The sequence below is a fragment of the Ruditapes philippinarum genome, unplaced genomic scaffold (assembly GCF_026571515.1).
Source record: "Ruditapes philippinarum isolate M1 unplaced genomic scaffold, ASM2657151v2 ctg938_1_1_1_1, whole genome shotgun sequence".
NCBI lineage: Eukaryota > Metazoa > Mollusca > Bivalvia > Venerida > Veneridae > Ruditapes > Ruditapes philippinarum.
In genome coordinates, this window is record NW_026862556.1 from 96,436 (window position 1) to 118,670 (window position 22,235).

At 31.4% G+C, this 22,235-nt stretch overlaps 1 protein-coding gene and 2 long non-coding RNA genes across 3 annotated transcripts; all 3 read left to right on the forward strand.

The window, feature by feature from the left end:
• Positions 1-2,988: 2,988 nt before the first annotated feature.
• On the forward strand, positions 2,989-8,806 carry LOC132719422 (uncharacterized). Its single transcript, XR_009624223.1, has 3 exons — positions 2,989-3,232; positions 5,312-5,396; positions 8,127-8,806. It is a non-coding gene; the product is annotated as an uncharacterized LOC132719422 (long non-coding RNA).
• Positions 8,807-10,068: 1,262 nt separating this feature from the next.
• LOC132719423 (uncharacterized) lies at positions 10,069-11,513 on the forward strand. Its single transcript, XR_009624224.1, has 3 exons — positions 10,069-10,225; positions 10,604-10,713; positions 11,023-11,513. It is a non-coding gene; the product is annotated as an uncharacterized LOC132719423 (long non-coding RNA).
• Positions 11,514-15,626: 4,113 nt separating this feature from the next.
• On the forward strand, positions 15,627-16,106 carry LOC132719421 (uncharacterized). The gene has a single exon (XM_060703187.1). It carries the CDS (start codon positions 15,627-15,629, stop codon positions 16,104-16,106), a length of 480 nt encoding a protein of 159 aa, XP_060559170.1.
• Positions 16,107-22,235: the final 6,129 nt, after the last annotated feature.

Genomic DNA, 22,235 nt, shown 5'->3' on the forward strand with positions numbered 1-22,235 from the left:
AAAGAAATAGTCTGATCATATATTTGTCAGACATTTGACAATTAACACAAAGCAAAATTTCCAGGAGTTATTAACGCGTCAATTGCGTGCAAATAATATCGTCAGTGCACAGAACGTGTAAGACATCCACCTGTAACATGCAGACGCGGTATTCTAGGTTTGCTTTTTAGCATACACCCGCAGATAAACAGCGAATACTTTACAATTGCGATTGACGATTAGATAGTACTGTTTTGCATTATGGTGAATCATGTTATATTTTGTAATTTCCTTTTCATTATCATTATAATATTTTATAATGATAAGCCAAACATTAGAAAATGATAAAGTTGAAATTGTGATGTTTAAAACATGAATTAATTATAATAAAATCGTGAATCTGTGAAGTTGAAATCGTGAAAGTTAAAATAATTGTGAAATCACGAAAATGAAATCGGGATTGTCCACACAGCAATTAAATTTTACATTGATATATGTCCAATAAAAAATAGGCTATACATAATATAATACATATACTTGCATATGTAAAAAAAACAATGATATCTCATTCATTCATTCATTCGTTCGTTCGTTCGTTCGTTCGTTCGTTCGTTCGTTCGTTCGTTCGTTCGTTCGTTCGTTCGTTCATTCATTCATTCATTCATTGAATCATTCATTCATTGAATCAATCAACCAATCATTCATTCATTCATTCATTCATTCATTGCTCATTTAGTCATATATTTCTTATTTATTATTTATTTATTTATTTGTTTATTTATTTAATCAACCAATCATTCATTCATTTATTCATACATTCATTACTCATTTATTCATATATTTCTTATTAATTAATTAATTAATTAATTAATTAATTAATTAATCTTTTAATTAATTAATTAATTAATTAATCTTTTAATTAATTAATTAATTAATTAATTAATCTTTTAATTAATTAATTAATTTATTTATTTAATCTTTTATTTCAGGAAACAAAGATTTGCGTTTCTGTACACAAGTTTTGAATAGAAATCTTATGAAGTTCCGAATTCCCCAATTTTAGTTCTTTTCGCGCGGTCTCATGTATGACATAATATTGTGTAATAGCCACGTGCTGTATTGCCATAATCGAAGACAATACTGATTAAGCCGGATATTGATCCGGATATTGATCATAAACGCAGCAGGGTATATCGAGTGACTCTAACCCGACATATTAAAATGAAACAGACATAGCTGCTATATTCTTTCCAAAGTTTTTGCAGCGTCGTGTTGTTGTTATCCTTTAATTTGGCGGAATTCGTCATTTAAACAAGACACAATTAAGATTTATCTTAAAGTAAACTTTAAAGTACCCTGCCGCCAAGTCCAATTATATCTAAGTTAACAAGCTAGAATTAGATGGATGTCACTGGGGTGTATGTACATGTAATGTTGATAGATGATGTCAAATTATTCGGAATAGCATTTCTTGAAAAATATCATCATCTCCCGAGTTTCCTCGTCCCCCATCAGCCGTGTTTCTGCATAATTCGGTGACTTGAACATTGTTCAGGACAGGGGAACATGACCGTGCTATGTAAATTAACATTTGTTACTTTGTTAAAATTAAATTATGTATCTAGGAACCAGTTTTTGTAAAAGTAAATTTCTGTTTAAAAAAATAAAAATTGTCGTAGTTTGATTTAAAAACTCAAGTTAAGAACATACTAAATTATATATTGATAGTAAAATCACTTTTTAAATTGGACTTTAGAATTTTTACCGATACTCCAAATATTCTTATACTGATAAAGTTTTATTTTAATTATGAAATCCGAGGATAATGTGAATGGATCTTTATACTTCATTTATGTGTATAAGTAAGTAAGTAAGTAATTTATTTATTTTAATGGGGATACGGACAAAAGCCCCCCCCCCGGTCGAAAGCCCCCCCCCCCCCAATTTAAAAATGACAAGGTGGACAAAAGCCCCCCCCCATGAAATTTACACGTAGGACAAAGCCCCCCCCCCCATCAAAAATACAGGTAGGACAAAAGCCCCCCCCCCAGTCCATCTCCGTCTATCTCTCTCGTCAGTTTAAATCTGGAACTTAATGTATTTTAACAAATAAATGAAATTGTTTTAAAAGATAATTTACATTAACATTTAAATTTGAAGGTACAAAAGTTCTAATTTGATTTATTGTGTAATTCGTACTTATAATTCATTGATGATATGAATGTTTTTATGTTTACTTTATACTATATTGTGCAGTACAAATGTAAATGAATAGTTTCAGAGAATCGCTTTTCAAAGCTTATCAAGGACATAAAAGTGAAAGGCGCATACTTGTCTAGATTTATTTGAAGCATAACCCAAGTTCCCGAACACTGGGCGTGTAAAAATAGAAAGTAATCAGTCTGGTCTATATACCTTAGGGAGGCTTTTGTTTGATGGACTGGGGTGGGGGGCTTTTGTCCTTTGTGTAAATTTAATGTGGGTTATTTGTTTTACCCGCTTATTGTTGTTATCACAAAAATTTGTGTAATTTATAAATATTTCATAGCGCTTCTAAAACGTCTTTTATTATCATCATCATCATCATCATCATCATCATCATCATCATCATCATCATCATCATCATCATCATCATCATTCATATTATTATTATCAACTATTATCATCATCATCATCATCATCATCATCATCATCATCATCATCATCATTATTATTTTTTATTATTATTATTATTATTATTATTATTATTATTATTATTATTATTATCATTATTATTATTATTATTATTATTATTATTATTATTATTATTATTATCATTATTATTATTATTATTATTAGTATTATTATTATCAAAAAAATGAATAACCGATTGAGCATTAGAATCAAAGTTTTGCCTATGAAAAAGTATCAATGGTTATGTTATACATATATGCAAAGTTATCGTTTATGGATACATGATATTTCTAATTTAATATTGCATTATTTTGGATCGAATAAAGGTCTTAGTATGCAGTTTTTCCGCATTATTACCGACCTTAGTATAAATCCGTGGCATTATTAATGCTAAATGCTTTATTACACAAACGGTATCTAGGCATATCACGCGTTTTCAAAACAGCCAATGAGTTTATAGCGTTGGTTTTGTATCACGTGAATCCTATCAACCAATCAGAAATAGCGCGGGCGAAATGAAAAAAGAAAAAACGGGATTGGAAATGGATAGTAAATAAAATTCAGAATATTGCAAAACAAGGTAGGTTAAAAGTTATTTTTTATCGTTGCCATATCAATATGCGATCAATAGAATAGTTGCATTTTGTGAACAACAGCTTATTTCAGGGTTAAACTGATTTGTTTTTAGAAAACTTTAACACTGTTTAATCTGTTTCGCTATCCAATATGGCCGCCGGATTAGATAATTAAAGCAGGGATATATCCCTAAATTTAGACTGGAAGGTTACGAGTTTGATTTTGATTTCTAAACTGTATCTTGTTTCATTAATAATTTGTATGAAAAATGCAAAAACAAAAAAATGAAAAGGGCATTTATTAAATGCGTTAATCATAACTCCCTTCAGGGTAAAAAAGACACCGAGTTAAAAATTACGACATTTAAACACCGAAGATGTCAAGGTATTACAGCCCCTGGACATGGTAGTGCAAAGGGATTAATCAGTGTGTGTGACACGACCTATGTATGCTTGATTGGTCAACTGATTGGACTTTATAATCTTAAGCGATCTCAATTATCACTTAACAGCAGGGGTGCGAATCAATGTGCAAGAAAGATCATATCGAAAAGAGACACTCAAATTCTATTTATTTTAATAGTGATTTATGAAATTGATAGCCGAAAAATAGGTTATGTTTTATCTATTCAATATAATAACAAAAATTATCAGATTTAACAGATTCACATATTTTAAAAGAAAATTGCTTAGTTCTTCTAATAAAAAATAGGTTTTTAAATTTTTATATAAAATTGTTTCTCAGTCTCGACAATTTAACGAGCAGAATACTTGTTTTATATTCGCAGTTTTTATTTTTATACAAATCCCCATTATTTGATGCAAACATAAGTCAATTTAAAGACTCGGCTCTTTTCAATTTTATTCACTTTTTTTAAGTTTCTGTACACATGTTGTTATATATTTCTTATTTATATTAACCTATTCTTAAACGAATACAAATCTTAAACAAAAAAAGGAAACAAACATTTCTTTTTTATTTAAATCATAATACATTTAGATGAATAAATAAAATGAAAATAATTGTCAGAATTTTTTATTTACACTAATACAAAGAATGTGTATGATTGCATGTAATATGGCCGACAGGTGTTAAGTTTAACAGTTAACTGTTAAACCACTTACCCTTGGTGTCAAAATATATGAGCCGCGTCACGAAAAAACCTACATAATGGGTTTGCGACCAGCATGGATCCAGACCAGCCTGCGCATCCGCGCAGTCTGATCAGGATCCACGCTGTTCGCTATCGGTTTCTCTACTTGTTATAGAGTTTGTAAGCGAACAGCATGGATCCTGATCAGACTACGCGGATGCGCAGGCTGGTCTGGATCCATGCTGGTCGCAAACCCATTATGTTGGTTTTGTCGTGACGCGGCTCATATGTTTATTTTTACATTTATATGAAGCTTTGATCAGAAGCCTGTTGTCGGTGTAAGAATTTTAAAACTCGTGAATATAAAATATCGCAACGAACCAGAAGTTTTAAAACGGTTTTGTTTGTATTGTTTTAGCATTAATAGTAATTAGCAAGATCGAGTTTACTCGCTATTCAGGACAGACAACTCTTGGTTTTCATTCGATATGTTTGGTTATTTATCTACGTTATTCAGGATTACCCAGAATTTAAATTGTATATACATGAACTGAGTTTTCGACATTTACAATGGATTTTTTATTGGACAAATTAAAATTTAAATATTTTTTTCTTATTATAATTAAAACTCTTGTTTAGTTTTTAAGATAAACATTACGCATAAGGTGATATCGCATGGATCAGTCACAAACACGCGCCTGTTTGAGGAAACAGTTATTTAATATTTCATTATACATGAATTTAAACGCTTGAAAAACTATATTGAGCCTTTGTACATCACACATTTTTCGACATTCCATATTTTGACTTATATTTCACATAAAGCAATATAATACTCGCACGCACGTACACACAAAATACATAACTACACATGCACATCACAGTGAACACGTTCCTACATATTAACACTTTCGCACATGTGATCACTTATGAAATATTTTCAATGTGCTCTTTATCATTTTATGCTGAAGTTATATTATGATTTTTCAGGACAGTTAAATCTTCTAGAAATGCAGCTGTGCCCTCTTTACAGCAATTGTAGATGAAGCAAAGTATGGTAGCAAGTTATATAGATGTAAGTTCACGTATATATATTGTTGTGTTTTGTGAATAGAATAAGACAATTACACGGACATACTATCTGTAAAGAAGAGTTACCCAGACTCATATATATTCCACTCTGTACTGATATCATGTGTTTTATTCTTTCTCAAGGCAAAGTCAAATTTCCTTAATTACACGCATTTATTTTGACAAGAATAAATGTGGTTAGTTATACATACATTGGTTCTCTTTTATATCTTGTTAGAATCAATTCTTAGGCGGAATGATGTCACACTTCATAAAAAATGATGTCAATTAACGTAGTAAGGCATATATGATATAAGCATTTTGCCGCGCATTTGAAAATGCTAAACCATACTTGCTTTTAATATGCAAAAATCAAATATATAAAATATAAGAATTAAATCGAACACACACAATGGTTTGACATAGATGCAATGTGCATGCGACTTTATTTTATTAAATTAGTTTTCTTTTCTTAAACATATTACTGTATCAAAAAATATGTATTTCTTTACAGTTTAATCACTTTTATATATGTTAATGATATGTAGTAGTCATAGTACTTTTGCAGTGCAATAGTATTTCGTGCAAACTTAACTATAGTTGAAACAGTCTGTGTAAAGTATCATGCATTCCGTATAAGTTTGCACCAACTTGCTAAATAGGGCTAAATATAGCTACATTTAAAACAAAATGAGAAGTTAATAGAAAATATCACAGCATTTATAATCTTTACAATAAATGATACAAAACTTTCCTACCTGATTGATAATTATAAAGCAATATTTTTGGGAAAAAGGTGCAATCCGAGCCTAGCTGTCTTTCATTGATATTTACCACAACCTTACCTACTGCATTACGATGAGAGTTAAGGCCTCAACAGACGGTAGGATTTTGAAGTACAACACCAATTAAAACTAAGATGTACAGACAAATCTTAATGTGTGAAGGGTACTATTTCTTGATTTCGGAAACCTTATGTCTAGATGTAAGGGATAGGACATGTTCTATTTTGAAAATCTTGTCGTACCGATTTTTATAGACCTCCCACAATGACAAGTAACAGATAACCAAATTATCTCCTGATAATGGGTGTAATGAATGAAATTCCAGAACAATTAGGGCTGAAAGGTAAACATAGTAGTAAGATGGGGTAAAAATGATGTTGAAAAACTCTTCAGGAGACCCAAAGTTGTGTTATGTTCGAATCCCAAATTATTCCGAAAATGATTATGTCACGGTATTGAATTGTTCTCTAATTAGGGAAGGGGAGGTAGTTTGTAGGCGACCAGATAGCTTAGTCAGCAGAGCCGCAGTACTGTATTCCGAGGGTCCTAGTTTGAGTCTCCGTCAGGCTTCACATTAAAAAAAAAATTATATATATATATATATATATATATATATATATATATATATATATATATATATATATAAATGGAGGTTTTTCAATCATTACTCATGGCGAAAAAAGTATTTAGTGAGTAAAGTATGTAAAGGATCAATGTAAAGGGATCCTTTTTAGGGGAAACCTCAGATGATTCTTACAGTGTAGAATTACCGTCTGAATGAAAGTGTTGTATAGCTTTGAAAATTGTACATCTTATTTTAATTAGTGCTGTACAGCTAAATCCTACCGTCTGTTGAGGCCTTTAGTAAATTTGTTGATAATTTAATTTATATAGCTAGCCTGTTTGAAGATAACAAACACAATATGATAGCTGTTTTACACCTGGATAGGGGACTTGACCACCTCGTCACTTAATTATCATACTAAACGCACAGTACTTGTGCGCACGTGAAACATATTGCGTTGATACGTAAATGTTTCACGTGCGCACGTAATAGTCGCATTCGTATGTATTAACTAAAATATTTCCTATGTTATTTTATGCAATTGTCACATATGATACGTATATTTTATTATCTGAATTTGATTTCATACTATCAGATTAATGCTATAGCCAAGGGAGGATATTTTGATTTATATTTCGTGAGAATTATCACTTTATTTTTAGAGATGACAAACTGTAAGAGATTCTATTGTCAACTTACCTAGTTAAACAGTCTTAATAATAAAAAAAATTAATCTACACTATTGTATATTGAAGGTATTCATTCGTTGCTGAGATAGTTTTTGAAACAATTGAAATTGAAACAAATAATAATGCAAATTTGTTAAGATTAACGTTTTAATATAAATGAGAAGTACAGCTGGGTATTCCGCCTTTTAGTTAACTGGATATCATTGTGCAAACACGGATCTACATCTGAGTAAAAATATCTGTTCTTTTTAAGCCTTTTTTCACACGAATTGACTCCTACTAACGATGCTAATTTACATCGTAAAACGATCAAAAAGATTATGTCTGCACTTTTTCCCAATACAATGTTATTTTGTATTGATATATTTTTAATCAATAAAACACTCTTTACATAGAACAAAGATACCATTATCATTTATATTACAGGTGTGAAATAAATATATTCGTAAAGGTTTTATAACAAAAACATATAACTTATCATCCGTCATAGATTAATCATTTCATTTAAATCCTGTGTAAATGGTTGCTTATAAATGACATCTTTATCCTAATAATATAAAATAATTTTGAAATTTGCGTTAGAAAAAAATGTATAAATGTATACGCTTAAAAAATGCTTGTGTATAGTCTTTTTGAAAGTTGTGATAACTATTTCATGACACTATTTAAACAGGATTTTAAACTCTCTTTTTCAGATACACACATGCCGAAGAAGATTGTAATATCTGGAGATAACATTTCCTACGTCACGAAATAGACACCGTCACACTGGTCTACGTAACATTCCTATAGATGATTGATATATTTAAGTGCTTTTAAGAACTGTGTTTGAATGACGAATTTCTGTGAATACGGATTTTTAGTTTTAATTACTATTATTTAAACTTTCTGTAATAATCAATTTGTGCTATGGACTCATTTTCCTAAAATAATATGTGAATGTTAACACGAACAAATGATATGAATATCTTCAAAATATTTTATGGGTGTATTACAAGTGGCTCATAAAAATCATTGTTAAGATAAATAGAATCGAACTTCAAGTTGGTATAGTTTGTTCTAGATTTAAACAACATGCAATTCATAAAGGTTACGGCTTGAAAATATCGAAACATGTACATGTATAACTCGATCTCTAAAGAAAATATCGCAGTGCGGATTTTCTCCACTGTGATACGTAGTTCATGACTCTGTATCGCATCATACCGGTATATCGCCGTTCCGTTGCAACGCTACATTAATTTGTCCCTCTGGAATAAGGCTTGCAACAATAAATGACTGTTGTAGCGAAGACATGTTTATTTTGTTTAATATATGTATACATATTGAATATATGTTTATGAAATAATAAATATTTAAAAGTGACTCGATTTGGTTTTTACTTTATTATTTGAAATACTCCAATTGTGAAGATAAAGTTCTTAAGTATATTACTTTACAGTTCCCATTCAAAATGTGTAATAAAACATGTTCTATTGTACAAGTCTGCATTTCGGTCATGTATACGTGTCACTTATATGTAAATGCATGCTTTTGATATTATCTGTATCTTCTTTTATCAAGAAAATACAGTTCTGTATTCCCTGTGGACAACTAAAAAATGTAATTCCGTATACCCCCTGTATATATTGAAAATACGATTCCGTATATCCCCTGTATATGTAGAAAATACGATTCCGTATATTTTCTGTATATGTAGAAAATACGATTCCGTATATCATCTGTATATGTGGAAAATACGAGTCCGTATATCCTCTGTATATGTAGAATATACGGTTCCGTATATCCTCTGTATACGTAGAAAATACGAGTCCGTATATCCTCTGTATATGTAGAAAATACGGTCCCGTATATCCTTGGTATATTTATAGTATACTAGGGATAACAACCTTAATATAGTCCGTATACGGGATTTTATTCTCCGTATACTCCAAAAGTACGAACAAATATACGTACATGTATATGGGGCAAATACGGACTTCCCGTATACCCGGTGTTCCCTATACGGACTCGTATACTTGGTCCGTATATTCGACGAATACATCCCGTACACGCCCGTATATGTCAAAAATACGGGACCGTATATTCCCGTATATCAGTATATTTTTCGCAGTGCCGGTTCACATGCATCGTCAAACAAAATTAGTAACATTTACAGGAAATCATCCTAATGTTTCCTTGTTAAGACAATTTACACATGTGTAGCTATATCAAAACCTCCAGCTTCAACTGTCTAAGTATCATTCGAAATCGGCCATTGAAATATTAAACTAAATCTAACTTAAAAATGTTGATTCTGTTGTTCTGAGTAATACATTCTAATTATCATATGATGCATTTTTGTAAATAAAAGCAGCCACGAAACATTGACGTTGAGCTTTTCTATAGAAAAAAAGTGTCTCTTTTATTATAGAAACAGATATCTCGATCTTTCTAAATTTCAGAACTCTTACCAAACTTCTCAATTTTTGACTGTTAAAACACCGAGTACATGTGAACTTTGTTTGCAAAAATCTTTACAAATAGAGGGAGAACCTTAAACAAAAATGAGGTTTGGTTTTCGCTAGACAAGATTTTAAGTTATATATTTTACCATACGTACTAATGTTCGGATGAATAGGGCCCGTAAGTCTCGTTTACTTTCACTTTCGATTTACCACTTCCGGGTACATCGGCAGACCTATTTACCGTTACGCATATAGGTAACCCGAAGAACTCGAGGGATATAGAAGTTAAATTTGTTTCGGTCCTCTTCAGATTTGAAGGAATGGATAGCACGGGTCAAAAAATGCAGGTAGGTCAATTATCTGACGGAAAAACGAGGGATTTATAGAGTTTAATAAAACTAGTTTATTTTCGGATAGTGACAATTGTTTCGGATGTTTTGTTAAGGTAGTGAATTCTAGTTGTTTAGCTTTTAGTATTGTTTTAAAACTACTGATGTTAGAAATTAATTCAAACCAATTTAACTTATTGAAATAAACAATGGAGAAACACTTTAATTCTAGTGTATATTAAAGTTATACAAAATTCGGACATTGCACAGTTATTCGGATATTTTTTCCATTCCATTTTATTCTTGTTCCTTTTTCAATTATATATACATGTTAATATGGTACCTATCAAATTATGCTTGAATTAAAAAATATAATATTTGATTAAACCATTTCAGATGTATAGACAAGGAGGTATATGACAAGTATAGAATATACAGTTGTTCAATATGGACCATTAATCAACTGTTTGCACTGCCTATGATCCTGAAATATCTATACATCAAAGGTAAATACATGTAAAATAATTGATTAATTTTTAGTTGAGATCGGAAAGATAAACAATTATCAAAATATATTAATAACTTTTGGATTTCACTGCATGATAATTGATAAGTAAATAAAACATTAAAAATAGTCATGTTTCACATTCAAGAAGATCAATATTTTTACTGTTATATATTATGTGTTGTTGTTTGTCTTTAATGTTTATTTACTTCAATCTGTCAATCATGACCAGTTTATTAAATGTAATGTAAATATCATTTCTAGTGTCTTACACTTGTAACAACATATTTATTGATTTTTCATTCTGCAGATAAAAAGGGAAAAGATGAAGGAGGATTTGTCCATGAAGACCTTTATTGCAACTACCATCTTCCAGTTCCATAATTTGAGAATGATATCAGAGAACACAAAGTTACAGTGAAATATTAGTTAATATAAGCCACTGAGAATAGTCAAATGTACTTTCCTGAAGAAGATCAATGACATCCAGCACAAAAATATTAATGTATAAAGAGTATGATTTTATGGTGTTTGACACTATGATCTTGTTAACATGTTAATGTCACAATGATAGAAACAGAGTAAAATATCCACATTTCATTGCAGTTTTAAGTATTATTACTAGATACTCTATATATACCAAAGCTGATAACACACCAGAGATAAGGTTTTTCATGGAATCACAGTATAGTCATATGACATTATGGACATTAAATGACTATGAAGTAAAGATTAGCAAAAATATTATATATCATCTACTACTAATATTGTGAGGTAATCATTGATAAGCTCACAATTTGCATTCAAAGCTTTGATATCAAGCTGAACATTTTTCAATTAGAATATGATTTATTACTCTATGATAATTTGTTCATGTTAATTTTCAAAGTCTTTACATTTGTAAAAGGAAATATTCTTATTCTTGTATCAGTAGACATTCACAGTGTAAAGTTACATTGTCCAAATAACTAATAATAATTCCAAGTGCTTTCCTGAAGTTTTTCTTCCACTGGAAATCAGTGTGATATATATGCTAAGCAGTGCACTATAAATTGTGTAAAAATAAAAGTTTATTAAACTTATGAACTGTTTTTTGTTTCTACTATTTGGCATATATTTATAGCAGTGCTTAATCATAAAAGTTCATCTGCAAAATAAGTGTCACTGTGTACTTTAATTCTCTAACAACAATGGCTAGATTGCTTGAATATGCAAGCATTGATAATATTAAATACTATGCATGTCATTTGAATTTTGTCTGTCCTGAAATCGAAACAGACACTATCTAAATAATATTGATGAAAAGTTCTTGACAGCTCTTCAATGACTACATTTGCACATATGTACATGGACAGAAGTTAAAAGCCTTGTGTGGTGGTTTTTTTTTTTGGTTTTTTTTGAAACATTGACAATTTTGAAACAGTTCCAATGGGTATATTAATGTATAAGTGATGTAAATGTTTTGTATCAAGTGCAAACCCTAAGTTTTGCATGTATTGTATAGATAATTCACTTTTGGTCAAATGTCAACAGGTTCAATACATTATAAAACAGGTAATTTGAAACCCAAAGAATTATATGGTATGTAATAACTACCCCTCTGATACTAAAATCTTCAAGGAATGCAGAATTGCAAGTCTTCTCCAATTAAGAGAGAGACTTGGGCTTACAAGGGCTAGCAAGCTAGTGTTTTGCTACAGAATACTCAACACAGATGGATTGCATTAATATTGTTTACTCTGGTATTATTACCTGCCATGTACAATGCAAATCATGGCTTTTCTAAGAGCAGTGAAAGGCTATAACTGGAAGAAATTTTACAAATCTTGCCTCAGAAACAAGTTTTTCTTTGATATGATTTTTATGATATTTAAATAATGGTTAAAGATTACATTACTTTTACAATTGCAGTGATCATGGTGATAATATGAAATGAAACTCAATCAAGATAGAAACATTTTAATGCTGAACATTAATCTTTTTACCATTCCTGTTACTTTACAAGTCTATTTATAACAAATTTATCTTAACTGTTTTGAAACTACATGATGCCTGGTTGAAACTGTTTTGGGCAGCCATTTTCTGTTTTGGGCAGCAAATTATCTTTGAATAATTAAGTTAATACAAAGTTACAAATGAAAGGTTATTTATTTCTTACAAAGACAGGTAATTTATTTCTTACATAGACAGATATTTTGTTTAACATTTTTACACTAACATATATCTTTGAAGTGTCTTCAACCTTAGTTTTTATTAGAATACAAACATTCAGTCAGACAGTTTACACAAGACATGGAGCTTTAAGAAGCCTTAATTCAGTCAAAATCTGTAATAGACTGCCATGTCTCTACCACTATGTACTCCAAGACTGTGTATGGACATTTCCTTTCAACTATGCCTGGTGGTATCACTATTTGATTTCTAATCTGATGGTGAACACTCCAAAATAAATCAAGAGCCATGACAAGTACTCAAGATCCAACCATGAAATCACATACCTGTATATAAAGAAAATTTATCATGAGTTGAAAGCAATAATAATTGGTCAGCTATAAATTTCAATCATTTTCATATTGTCATGAATAGAAAATAATGTTAATGATCAACGTTATTTTTTGTCCAATCACATTGTAGTATTTTTCAAATTTCTGCTTAGTCTAACTTTGGTTAATGTGTACTAACTAAATAAAATTCACTTAATCTGTCGTCTAACCAGTCTAACAAATTTCAATAATGCATTATATTGGGGAGGAGTTAAAGGTGTGATTTGCACTCTGAATTGTAAACTATAAAGGTTAGCAAAACAATGCCAACGTAAAAAACAATTAAGCGAGGTTAGGTGTTTCTAAATGTGACGATACAATAAATTAATTTATTACATAGATAATATGTGTGGGGCATGCAGAGACAAATGATTACATAGTAACTTTTTATATGCTTTTAACTCTAAGAAAAATGTCTGTTATAATTTGCTGACTGTTTTAAACTTCTTTTTTATTTAGAAAAAGTAACCAAAACATAATTTTCTTTCAGTTGATAGGAATGAACTGCATTAAAAATCCTTGATATTAAGAATACAATGATTACATTTTTTGGCTGGAAAACTCATTGAAAATGGACCCCCTCCACCTGTAAACCTAGATTGACACACAGAAAAAAACTGTTTTTCAAATGAGCAAATCAATAGGGATTTTAAATGTTAGTGAATAACTTAAAGCTAATAACAAATTTGTATAAATTATTAATCTAATGTATTTTCTCACATTTTCCATTTATTTATAAAGGATGTACACGTTTCATTAACTCCATTGTTTTTACCTAATTGCATCATTTTCCTCGCTGTTTTTTTTCTAGATATGATGGCTTTACTGTAGATAAAGGTATAAATTCTGTGACATTTCAGTAAAAAAATGTGCCTGATTATTTGTTGATAGGGCCATTTATTAGCTTCTCTAAATGTTATATGTTAGAAACTTGACAAGGTGTAGACATCTTTTGAGCGAAAGGGCGGAGCTATCGGTGACTTAGTGAAATGCCTTGTTTTTGGTTGAAAAAATAATGTTGATCATTAAATAGGTTAATGTTTAATAATATGCATTAACAAAAATAATTGGTCGCCTGCCTGCGGCAGGCTTGACCAATTATTTTTGTTAATACATATTATTAAACACTAACCTATACTTGAAAAGGAAGAAACACTTCTTGGTGTCCTAGTTTTTGTAGATTTGCGCTTTGACAACTGATCTTTAAAAAATGTGATAGTGACTAAGTTCTTTTAACCATTTACTGAACATGATTTAACTAAAAAATATGACCCACTTACTTGAGAAAAATACTTTAAACAGTATTTAACATGAATTAACTACATATGCCATACTGTTTGTTTATTTAGCTACACTGTAATTATTTACAAAAACGAGAACATTATATGTTATACAATAATATTTATTTTTCATTAATGTAGTTTAAGTAGCTTTAAGTATATATTTCTTACCAAAACGATTTTACAGCAGAACATGCATGTGTATTTACATCGGATACCAGTTGACGTCTTTCATCTCACCACTTTCCTCAGTCTAAATATCTACAGGAGCAAAATATTTCATTGAATTTTATGACAATTTAAATTGGTTATATACAGCTTGACTGTTTGTGCTTTATAAAGATAATAATTATAAATAAATAATATTTTCAGTTGGAAGAAAATATATTCAACTAAAACACACTGATAATCATATTGAAACGTTTATCCGAAATATGCGCTGTCCGAAATTTCTAAAAACATTATATACTTCTGAGAGATAATCAGGTAGCGCTATAGAAAATTGATAAAATCAAATCCACCAGTCTGGTGTCAGATGCGAATGATGTTGTATCAAAAAAACAACTTTATTAGATTTACATGGAAATGAAAATATTACAACATTTATTGGGATAAACTGAATTTGAAATGACACACCCACCTGAAGATCATACGAAGTTGTCTTTCATTGATACTTGTTCACAAGATGAGACCATTTGCATTTCGTTACAAAACAAAAAACTCTGCCAATTTCCACATATCATTTGCTTTTCCATGTAAGTTTTACTTTCTTACCGGCATACAAGTATTACCCAATATAGATAAGCAATGTTGTTGATATTTGTTTGTACCCGGAAGTGCAAAATATCGTGAAATCTCGCAAGTCACATGACGAGACTTACATACCCTATTATTGTCTTCTGACAAACAAATTAACTATGACGCAATATATCTTTCTACATACTACATACTTTCTTTCATATCTAAAATAAAATTGTTGGAAAAAAATTTACTTATTTCTCAGGGTACATACGTGATACTTCGTTCAAAAGTCGTTTAATTTACTTAATAGAAAACATTTTTTAAGACTTTTTTCGCCATGCTTTTTCTTAATGTCTTCAATTAGAAATGTTCCAGTAGACACATTGCGTAAAGATTATCGTCTCGCGAGAGGTTATGTAAATGAATTTAATGATCTGTTCAAGATCTGCAAGAAAAACGAACACGACTTGCAGGTATTCATCAACAAATGCCTCCGACAGATTCTACAAATCAGATGGCCAAACAAGATCAGTAATTCAGATCTGTGGAATAGAACAGGCCAGTCATCTATTTCAAGCACCATCAAGAAACGTAAATGGCATTGGATAGGACACATTCTGAGGCGACCCCAACACAACATCACAAGGCAAGCATTGGATTGGAATCCTCAAGGTAAAAGAAGAAGAGGCAGACCAACAACCACCTGGAGACGAACAATAGAAGCTGAGTTGAAAAGCTGCAATATCACCTGGGCAGAAGCAAAAAGAGCAGCAATGAACCGACCCAGATGGAGAGCTGTTGTGGATGCCCTTTGCCCCACTAGGGGATAACAGGATTAGGTCAGGTAGGTCAACAGAGCTGAAAGGAAAGTAATCACAGAATGATTCAAGCGTTATATTATTGTGACAACTACAGCTTGTGATTTCTTCGAAGAAAATTAACAAATACCTGATAGTTAAATTTATTTATGGTTGCCTCAGGATGTTTATTTTTTGTACGGACAAATATTTAATATTGATAGCCCAACACGACACAATTAAAACTATTGCAGGATCGTTTGGACTGAACCTTTTTGTGTTAATATAGTACAATAAAAATTGCAGCAGATTAAAAGCCCAAAGAAAACATGTGGACTCGCTGCTATTTATTAATCAAATATATTCGCGTAAGCTTTCGTCGTTGTTTCGTAACATTGGTAACGACATCACAGTGATAAAAAGATGTACTAAATTAGATACAGCAAAAACTGTTTAAAGAAGTGGGCGTGAGCGAATTTATGTTAATTTCGACAATATTTACTGAAGCTGACTTGAGGTTCAGTTGATTAACTAAAATTATAACACATGGAGCCAATAGTTCATGCAAGAAAATATGTGTTCCTGTTTGTCGTAAACAATTTCTTTTATTTTGTCAAATCTATGTTTTATCACATGACTTTATCACTTCATACATTGAAATACAAAAATGAAATACAGCTAATATAGAATTTTAATTACGAGGGTGTTTAAGGAACTCCACTGAGGTCTTATAGCCTAAAATCATTAAATTTAAAAAGTATGCACTACATAATATGTACATACAGAATTGTCGGTACTTAATTGATAAATCGTGTTTTTTTGCCCGATTGAGTGAAAAGATGCGCAATAAAAAACAAGAATAAAGATTTAAAACCGATTATCTCGAAAAATGGATATTGAACAAATAATCGGAAGTTTTTGCATACGAGATATTGGTCTGAATTAATATGACCAATTAAATCATTAGTGAACCAGTGATTGATTTTGATGTGTGTATATATAAGGAACGGTTTAAACTGTAAACTTTAATGAATCAGCTATACCAATTTTGAAAATATTTATACATGTATGTTAGAAGGATGTAAACAAAAAAACTCTCATTCTTTTCAAAAAAGGTCTCTGCAATATAAATAAGCTCATTAAGTTTGTTTAAATATTGTACACTTATAAATAACGTGTTGTAAAACATCCACTGGTAAATGTTGAGATTTCCACACCTTTTATTACCTAGATAATTGTTGTCAATAAGTCAATGAATAGAATTTTATGTTATTAATTTGTTGTTAGGGGCATGCGGAGGAATATAAACTGCTGAAATCGATACTGCATGAAAATCAGATACATTATAATTGATGTGGGCTTTTATTTCGCTGGTAGCGTATCAACGCAGAAGGTTTTTAAATTGCGCAATAACATAATAATCTTATCGTTGTGCCATTTTGACTTCGTTGTTTCTCGTAATGCTTCGCCTCATATTGTTAACAGGTCTTTAAAATAGCCTACATTTTTAAGCGCGACAATATCCTTATGTCAGTAATAAATGTATTTGGCGTATTTATTTACATAAATCTTAAGGGGCATTTGTGGTATGTGTAATCTATTTAATAGAGAAAATAAGAATCCGTAAAGAAAGCCCAGCACGGCAAAATTGAAAATGTTGCAGGCTCGGTTTGATTGAGCCTGTTCATGGACGGTACTGTCAAGTGCAAACTAAATAAAATGCGTGTGCCCTAAACGAGAAAACAATGGGCGGAACTAAATAAAATTGAATTTCGAAAGGGGATCAGATGTTATGAAGCCTGCATATCACAGATAAAACGTCAACAGACAAATTTAAAAAGCAGGTCACATATCCTTAGGGTGATTCAACGGTATTCAAGTGAGGAATACTGGAACCACCCAACAAGAAAAAGCATTGGTGACATTATGCCCATCTAAAGGTATATAGTGAGTGAACAGGTGAGAGTCAAAATAAATTTTCATTTGCCATAATTCCTTTTGCTTTAATGATTTACTTAGCTTAATCAACACAACACCATCGGATCCAAATTTCAGTAAATATCATTTAGAATTTACTTGTAACGTTCATTTTTAGCTCACCTGTCACAAAGTGACAGGGTGAGCTTTTGTGATCGCTTTTCGTCCGGCGTCCGTCCGTCGTCCGTCGTCCGTCCGTCGTCCGTCGTCCGTCCGTCGTCCGTAAACTTTTACTTTAAATGACATCTGCTCATAAACCACTAGGCCAATTTCATCCAAACTTCACAGGAATGTTCCTTTGGTGGTCACCTTTAAAAATTGTTCAAAGAATTTAATTCCATGCAGAACTCTGGTTGCCATGGCAACCGAAAGAAAAAACTTTAAATATCTTCTTTTAAAAAACCATAAGAGGTAGAGCTTAGATATTTGGCATGAAACATCTTCTAGTGAGTGTCTACTAAGTTTGTTCAAATAAAAGCCCTGGGGTCAAAATTGGCCCCGCCCCAGGGAGTGATTGATTTTCCCTATATGCATATAGTAAAAACTTAAAAATCTTCTTTTAAAGAACTCAAAAAGCTAGAGCTAAGATATTTAGCATCAAACATGTTCTAATATGTGTCTACCAAGTTTGTTCAAATAAAAGCCCTGGGGTCAAAATTGGCCCGCCCCGGGGGTCATTGATTTTCCTCATATGTGTATAGCAAAAACTTAAAAATTCTTTTTTGAAAAAACCCAAATAGCTAGAGTTTAGATATTAAGCATAAAACATCTTCTAGTGAGTGTCTACAAAGTTTGTTCAAATAAAAGACCTAGGGTCAAAATTGGCCCCGCCCCGGGGTCATTGATTTTCCTTATATGTGTAAAGCAAAAACTTAAAATCTTCTTTGAAAAAACCCAAATAGCTAGAGTTTAGATATTAAGCATGAAACATCTTCTAGTAAGTGTCTACAAAGTTTGTTCAAATAAAAGTCCTGGGGTCAAAACTGGCCCCGCCCCAGGGGTGTCATTGTTTTTAACTATATGTGTATAGTAAAAACTTAAAAAAATCTTCTTTTAAAAAGCCCAATGAGCTAGAGCTTAGATGTTTAGCATGAAACATCTTCTTATAGGTGTCTACCAAGTTTGTTCAAATAAAAGCCCTGGGGTCAAAATTGGTCCCGCCCTAGGGGGTCATTGATTTTCCCTATATGCATATAGTAAAAACTTTAAAAAAATCTTCTTTTAAAGAACTCAAAGAGCTAGAGCTAAGATATTTAGCGTCAAACATGTTCTAATAGGTTTCTACCAAGTTTGTTCAAATAAAAGCCCTGGGGTCAAAATTGGCCCCGCTCCGGGGGTCATTGATTTTCCTTATATGTGTATAGCATAAACTTAAAAAGTCTTCTTTGAAAAAACCCAAATAGCTAGAGTTTAGATATTAAGCATGAAACATCTTCTAGTGAGTGTCTACAAAGTTTGTTCAAATAAAAGCTCTGGGGTCAAAATTGGCCCTGCCCCGGGGGTCATTGATTTTCCTTATATGTGTATAGCAAAAACTTAAAATCTTCTTTGAAAAACCCAAATAGCTAGAGTTTAGATATTAAGCATGAAACATTTTCTAGTAAGTGTCTACAAAGTTTGTTCAAATAAAAGCCCTGGGGTCAAAACTGGCCCCGCCCCAGGGGTGTCATTGTTTTTAACTATATGTGTATAGTAAAATCTTAAAAAAATCTTCTTTTAAAAAGCCTATTGAGCTAGAGCTTAGATGTTTAGCATGAAACATCTTCTTATGGGTGTGTGTGGGGGGGGGGGCTTAAACAGGTGAGCGACCTCAGGGCCATCATGGCCCTCTTGTTTAAAAGGAGTGGGCAGTCTTTTTATATATTAGGCAGATTAAAAATTTTATCCTAAGCATTTTCCAATATAATCTGTTGGTAAAACATCATTTTAACAAACAATCTTTTGAAATATAAAATCAATTCAGCTCAACTCGACAATAAAATTTTGAGCATAATGTACCTTTAGGTCTTAAATTGCGGTTTTTTATTTCGTATTGAAGAATTAATACAATGAGAATGTGTAATTTATCACCAGATAAATAGAATCTGGGAAAACAGCAATCATTTTTTATGTTCACTCTCTTGAGCATACGCTCGGGATAGGCATTTCAAAAATTAAGCACATTTGTATTAAGATGTAATAAAAGTAGTTAACCAGCTGCTGAATTTTTAAAAATGGATTCATCCAGTTTTGAATTTTAAACTGTCCATCCAAGTAAAAGGACTTTAATACAGAACTTACAGCAGTATAGAACATGGTCGGACAACGCGGGTATGCAGGTTGCCTTAGCTCTACACTTTACAGCAGTTTACAGCAGTACATAATTTTTATCACATAAACCGCGGCGCAGGAATTTAATTAAACCGATATGACACTAGTGTAATAATACTTATACGTGGCGTCATTTGAGTTATATGTAAACATAGCGTTAACAACGCACTGATATTAGTGTTACACTTTTATTATTATTATATACCAAACTTCTTAAGCACTTTTTTCATGCACATTGACACGTTCAAAAATACTGTACAGTATAACCAAATAAATGATACAATAGTTAAAAGAAAAACAAAGAACAATAGAAACAAATTAAAACATCAATATCGCTCAAGTCACAAATTCAAATCAAATGTAGTTTAATGTATAGACGCGTCACTACAAAAATTGACTCTTTAACAGTGAACCGTTCTTATTTTAAATATGTGATAAATAGAATATTATATACTTGTAGATTCAATACTAGATTTATAGAAATTGTTGAATAAAAGAATTTTATGATCACAAGATGCTCGCATTATATAACTTTATTGAACCTGTTCAATAAATTGAGTATTAAACCTACACTCATTTAATATTCTGTATGTATATGTGAATTTGCCTTACTTGTGTTAAAATGTTATATTAAAACAAAAGGGTTGCAGAATGGTTTTTCTGATATTTTTGTGCAATGAAACTGTACATTTATATTGTATTGGTTTTATCACACATACTTTGCAATACATTGATCTTTCATTTTGATTTTGAAATAACTCTGATCACTGTAGGTTATTGGTCTTTATTAATTGGCTTAAGCTTATAATAGTATATGGCAATATGATATACTATATCCTGAAGGCTTTTAATGTAATCAAACGAAATATAATTATGTAATTAACCATTAACTTGCTGAATTTGTAAAAATGCATTCATCCAGAGTTGAATTATAAACTGTCCATTTAAGTGTATGATTAGACTATTCTCGGTTGCTTATAACAAAAGTAAAGGTCTTGTTAATTATAGTGTCACCCCTACTGAAAGAGCCAGCCATTTCTGACTTACGAGACATTGCTTGCATACCATGTACCTGCCAACTCCTACCACTATGCCAGGCGATAGGCGGAAAGAAAACGGTAAGCATTCATTTAACTACCTTGCGGCTAACGAAGCGGCCATTTCGCAACGAGTGGCATGAGAAATATTCATCATTCAATTAACGTTCCCCGTGGGGCTCGAACCTTCGACATCCCGATCCGATCCAAGAGGCCAACGGTACCGCTTACAATTGAAGTGTGGATGTTCTAATATTTTTGTGCAACAAAGCTATAGTTTTATTATAATTGACTAATTTAATCATACATACTTTGCGATACAATGACCTTTCATGTTGTGTTAGGAATATATCTTATTACTGTAGGTTACATAATTGCATTGGACGAACTTTCTATTTCCTAATTGGCTTGTTCAAGCTAATATTGGTATATGGCAATATAAGATACTATATCCTGAAAGCTTTTAATGTAATAAAAAGAAATATATTGCATGAAACATTTATCGTCTTTACTTAGCGTCTTTATATAATGTTACCATTTCCGTAGAATAGTTCCTGAAATAGAATGTTTTGAAATTCCTGTGAAGTTTTTGTTTTTGCATAAGGTCACCTGAAGAAAAGTTAGTGACAAACGTAAGCAAACTTGATTTCATTTACATGAACTGAGAATGATCTTCATCTTTTTATTTAGTATCTTGTCAAAAATTGGGTAAATATTAAAAGAAATGAAACACACAGGGCGACCGATTGGCATTCTATATTAAATTATGTGTGCAATGGAAGATCCGTCAAGAGTGATAAAAGGTCAATAGTCAACATTGCAGACTGCGTTTATTAAA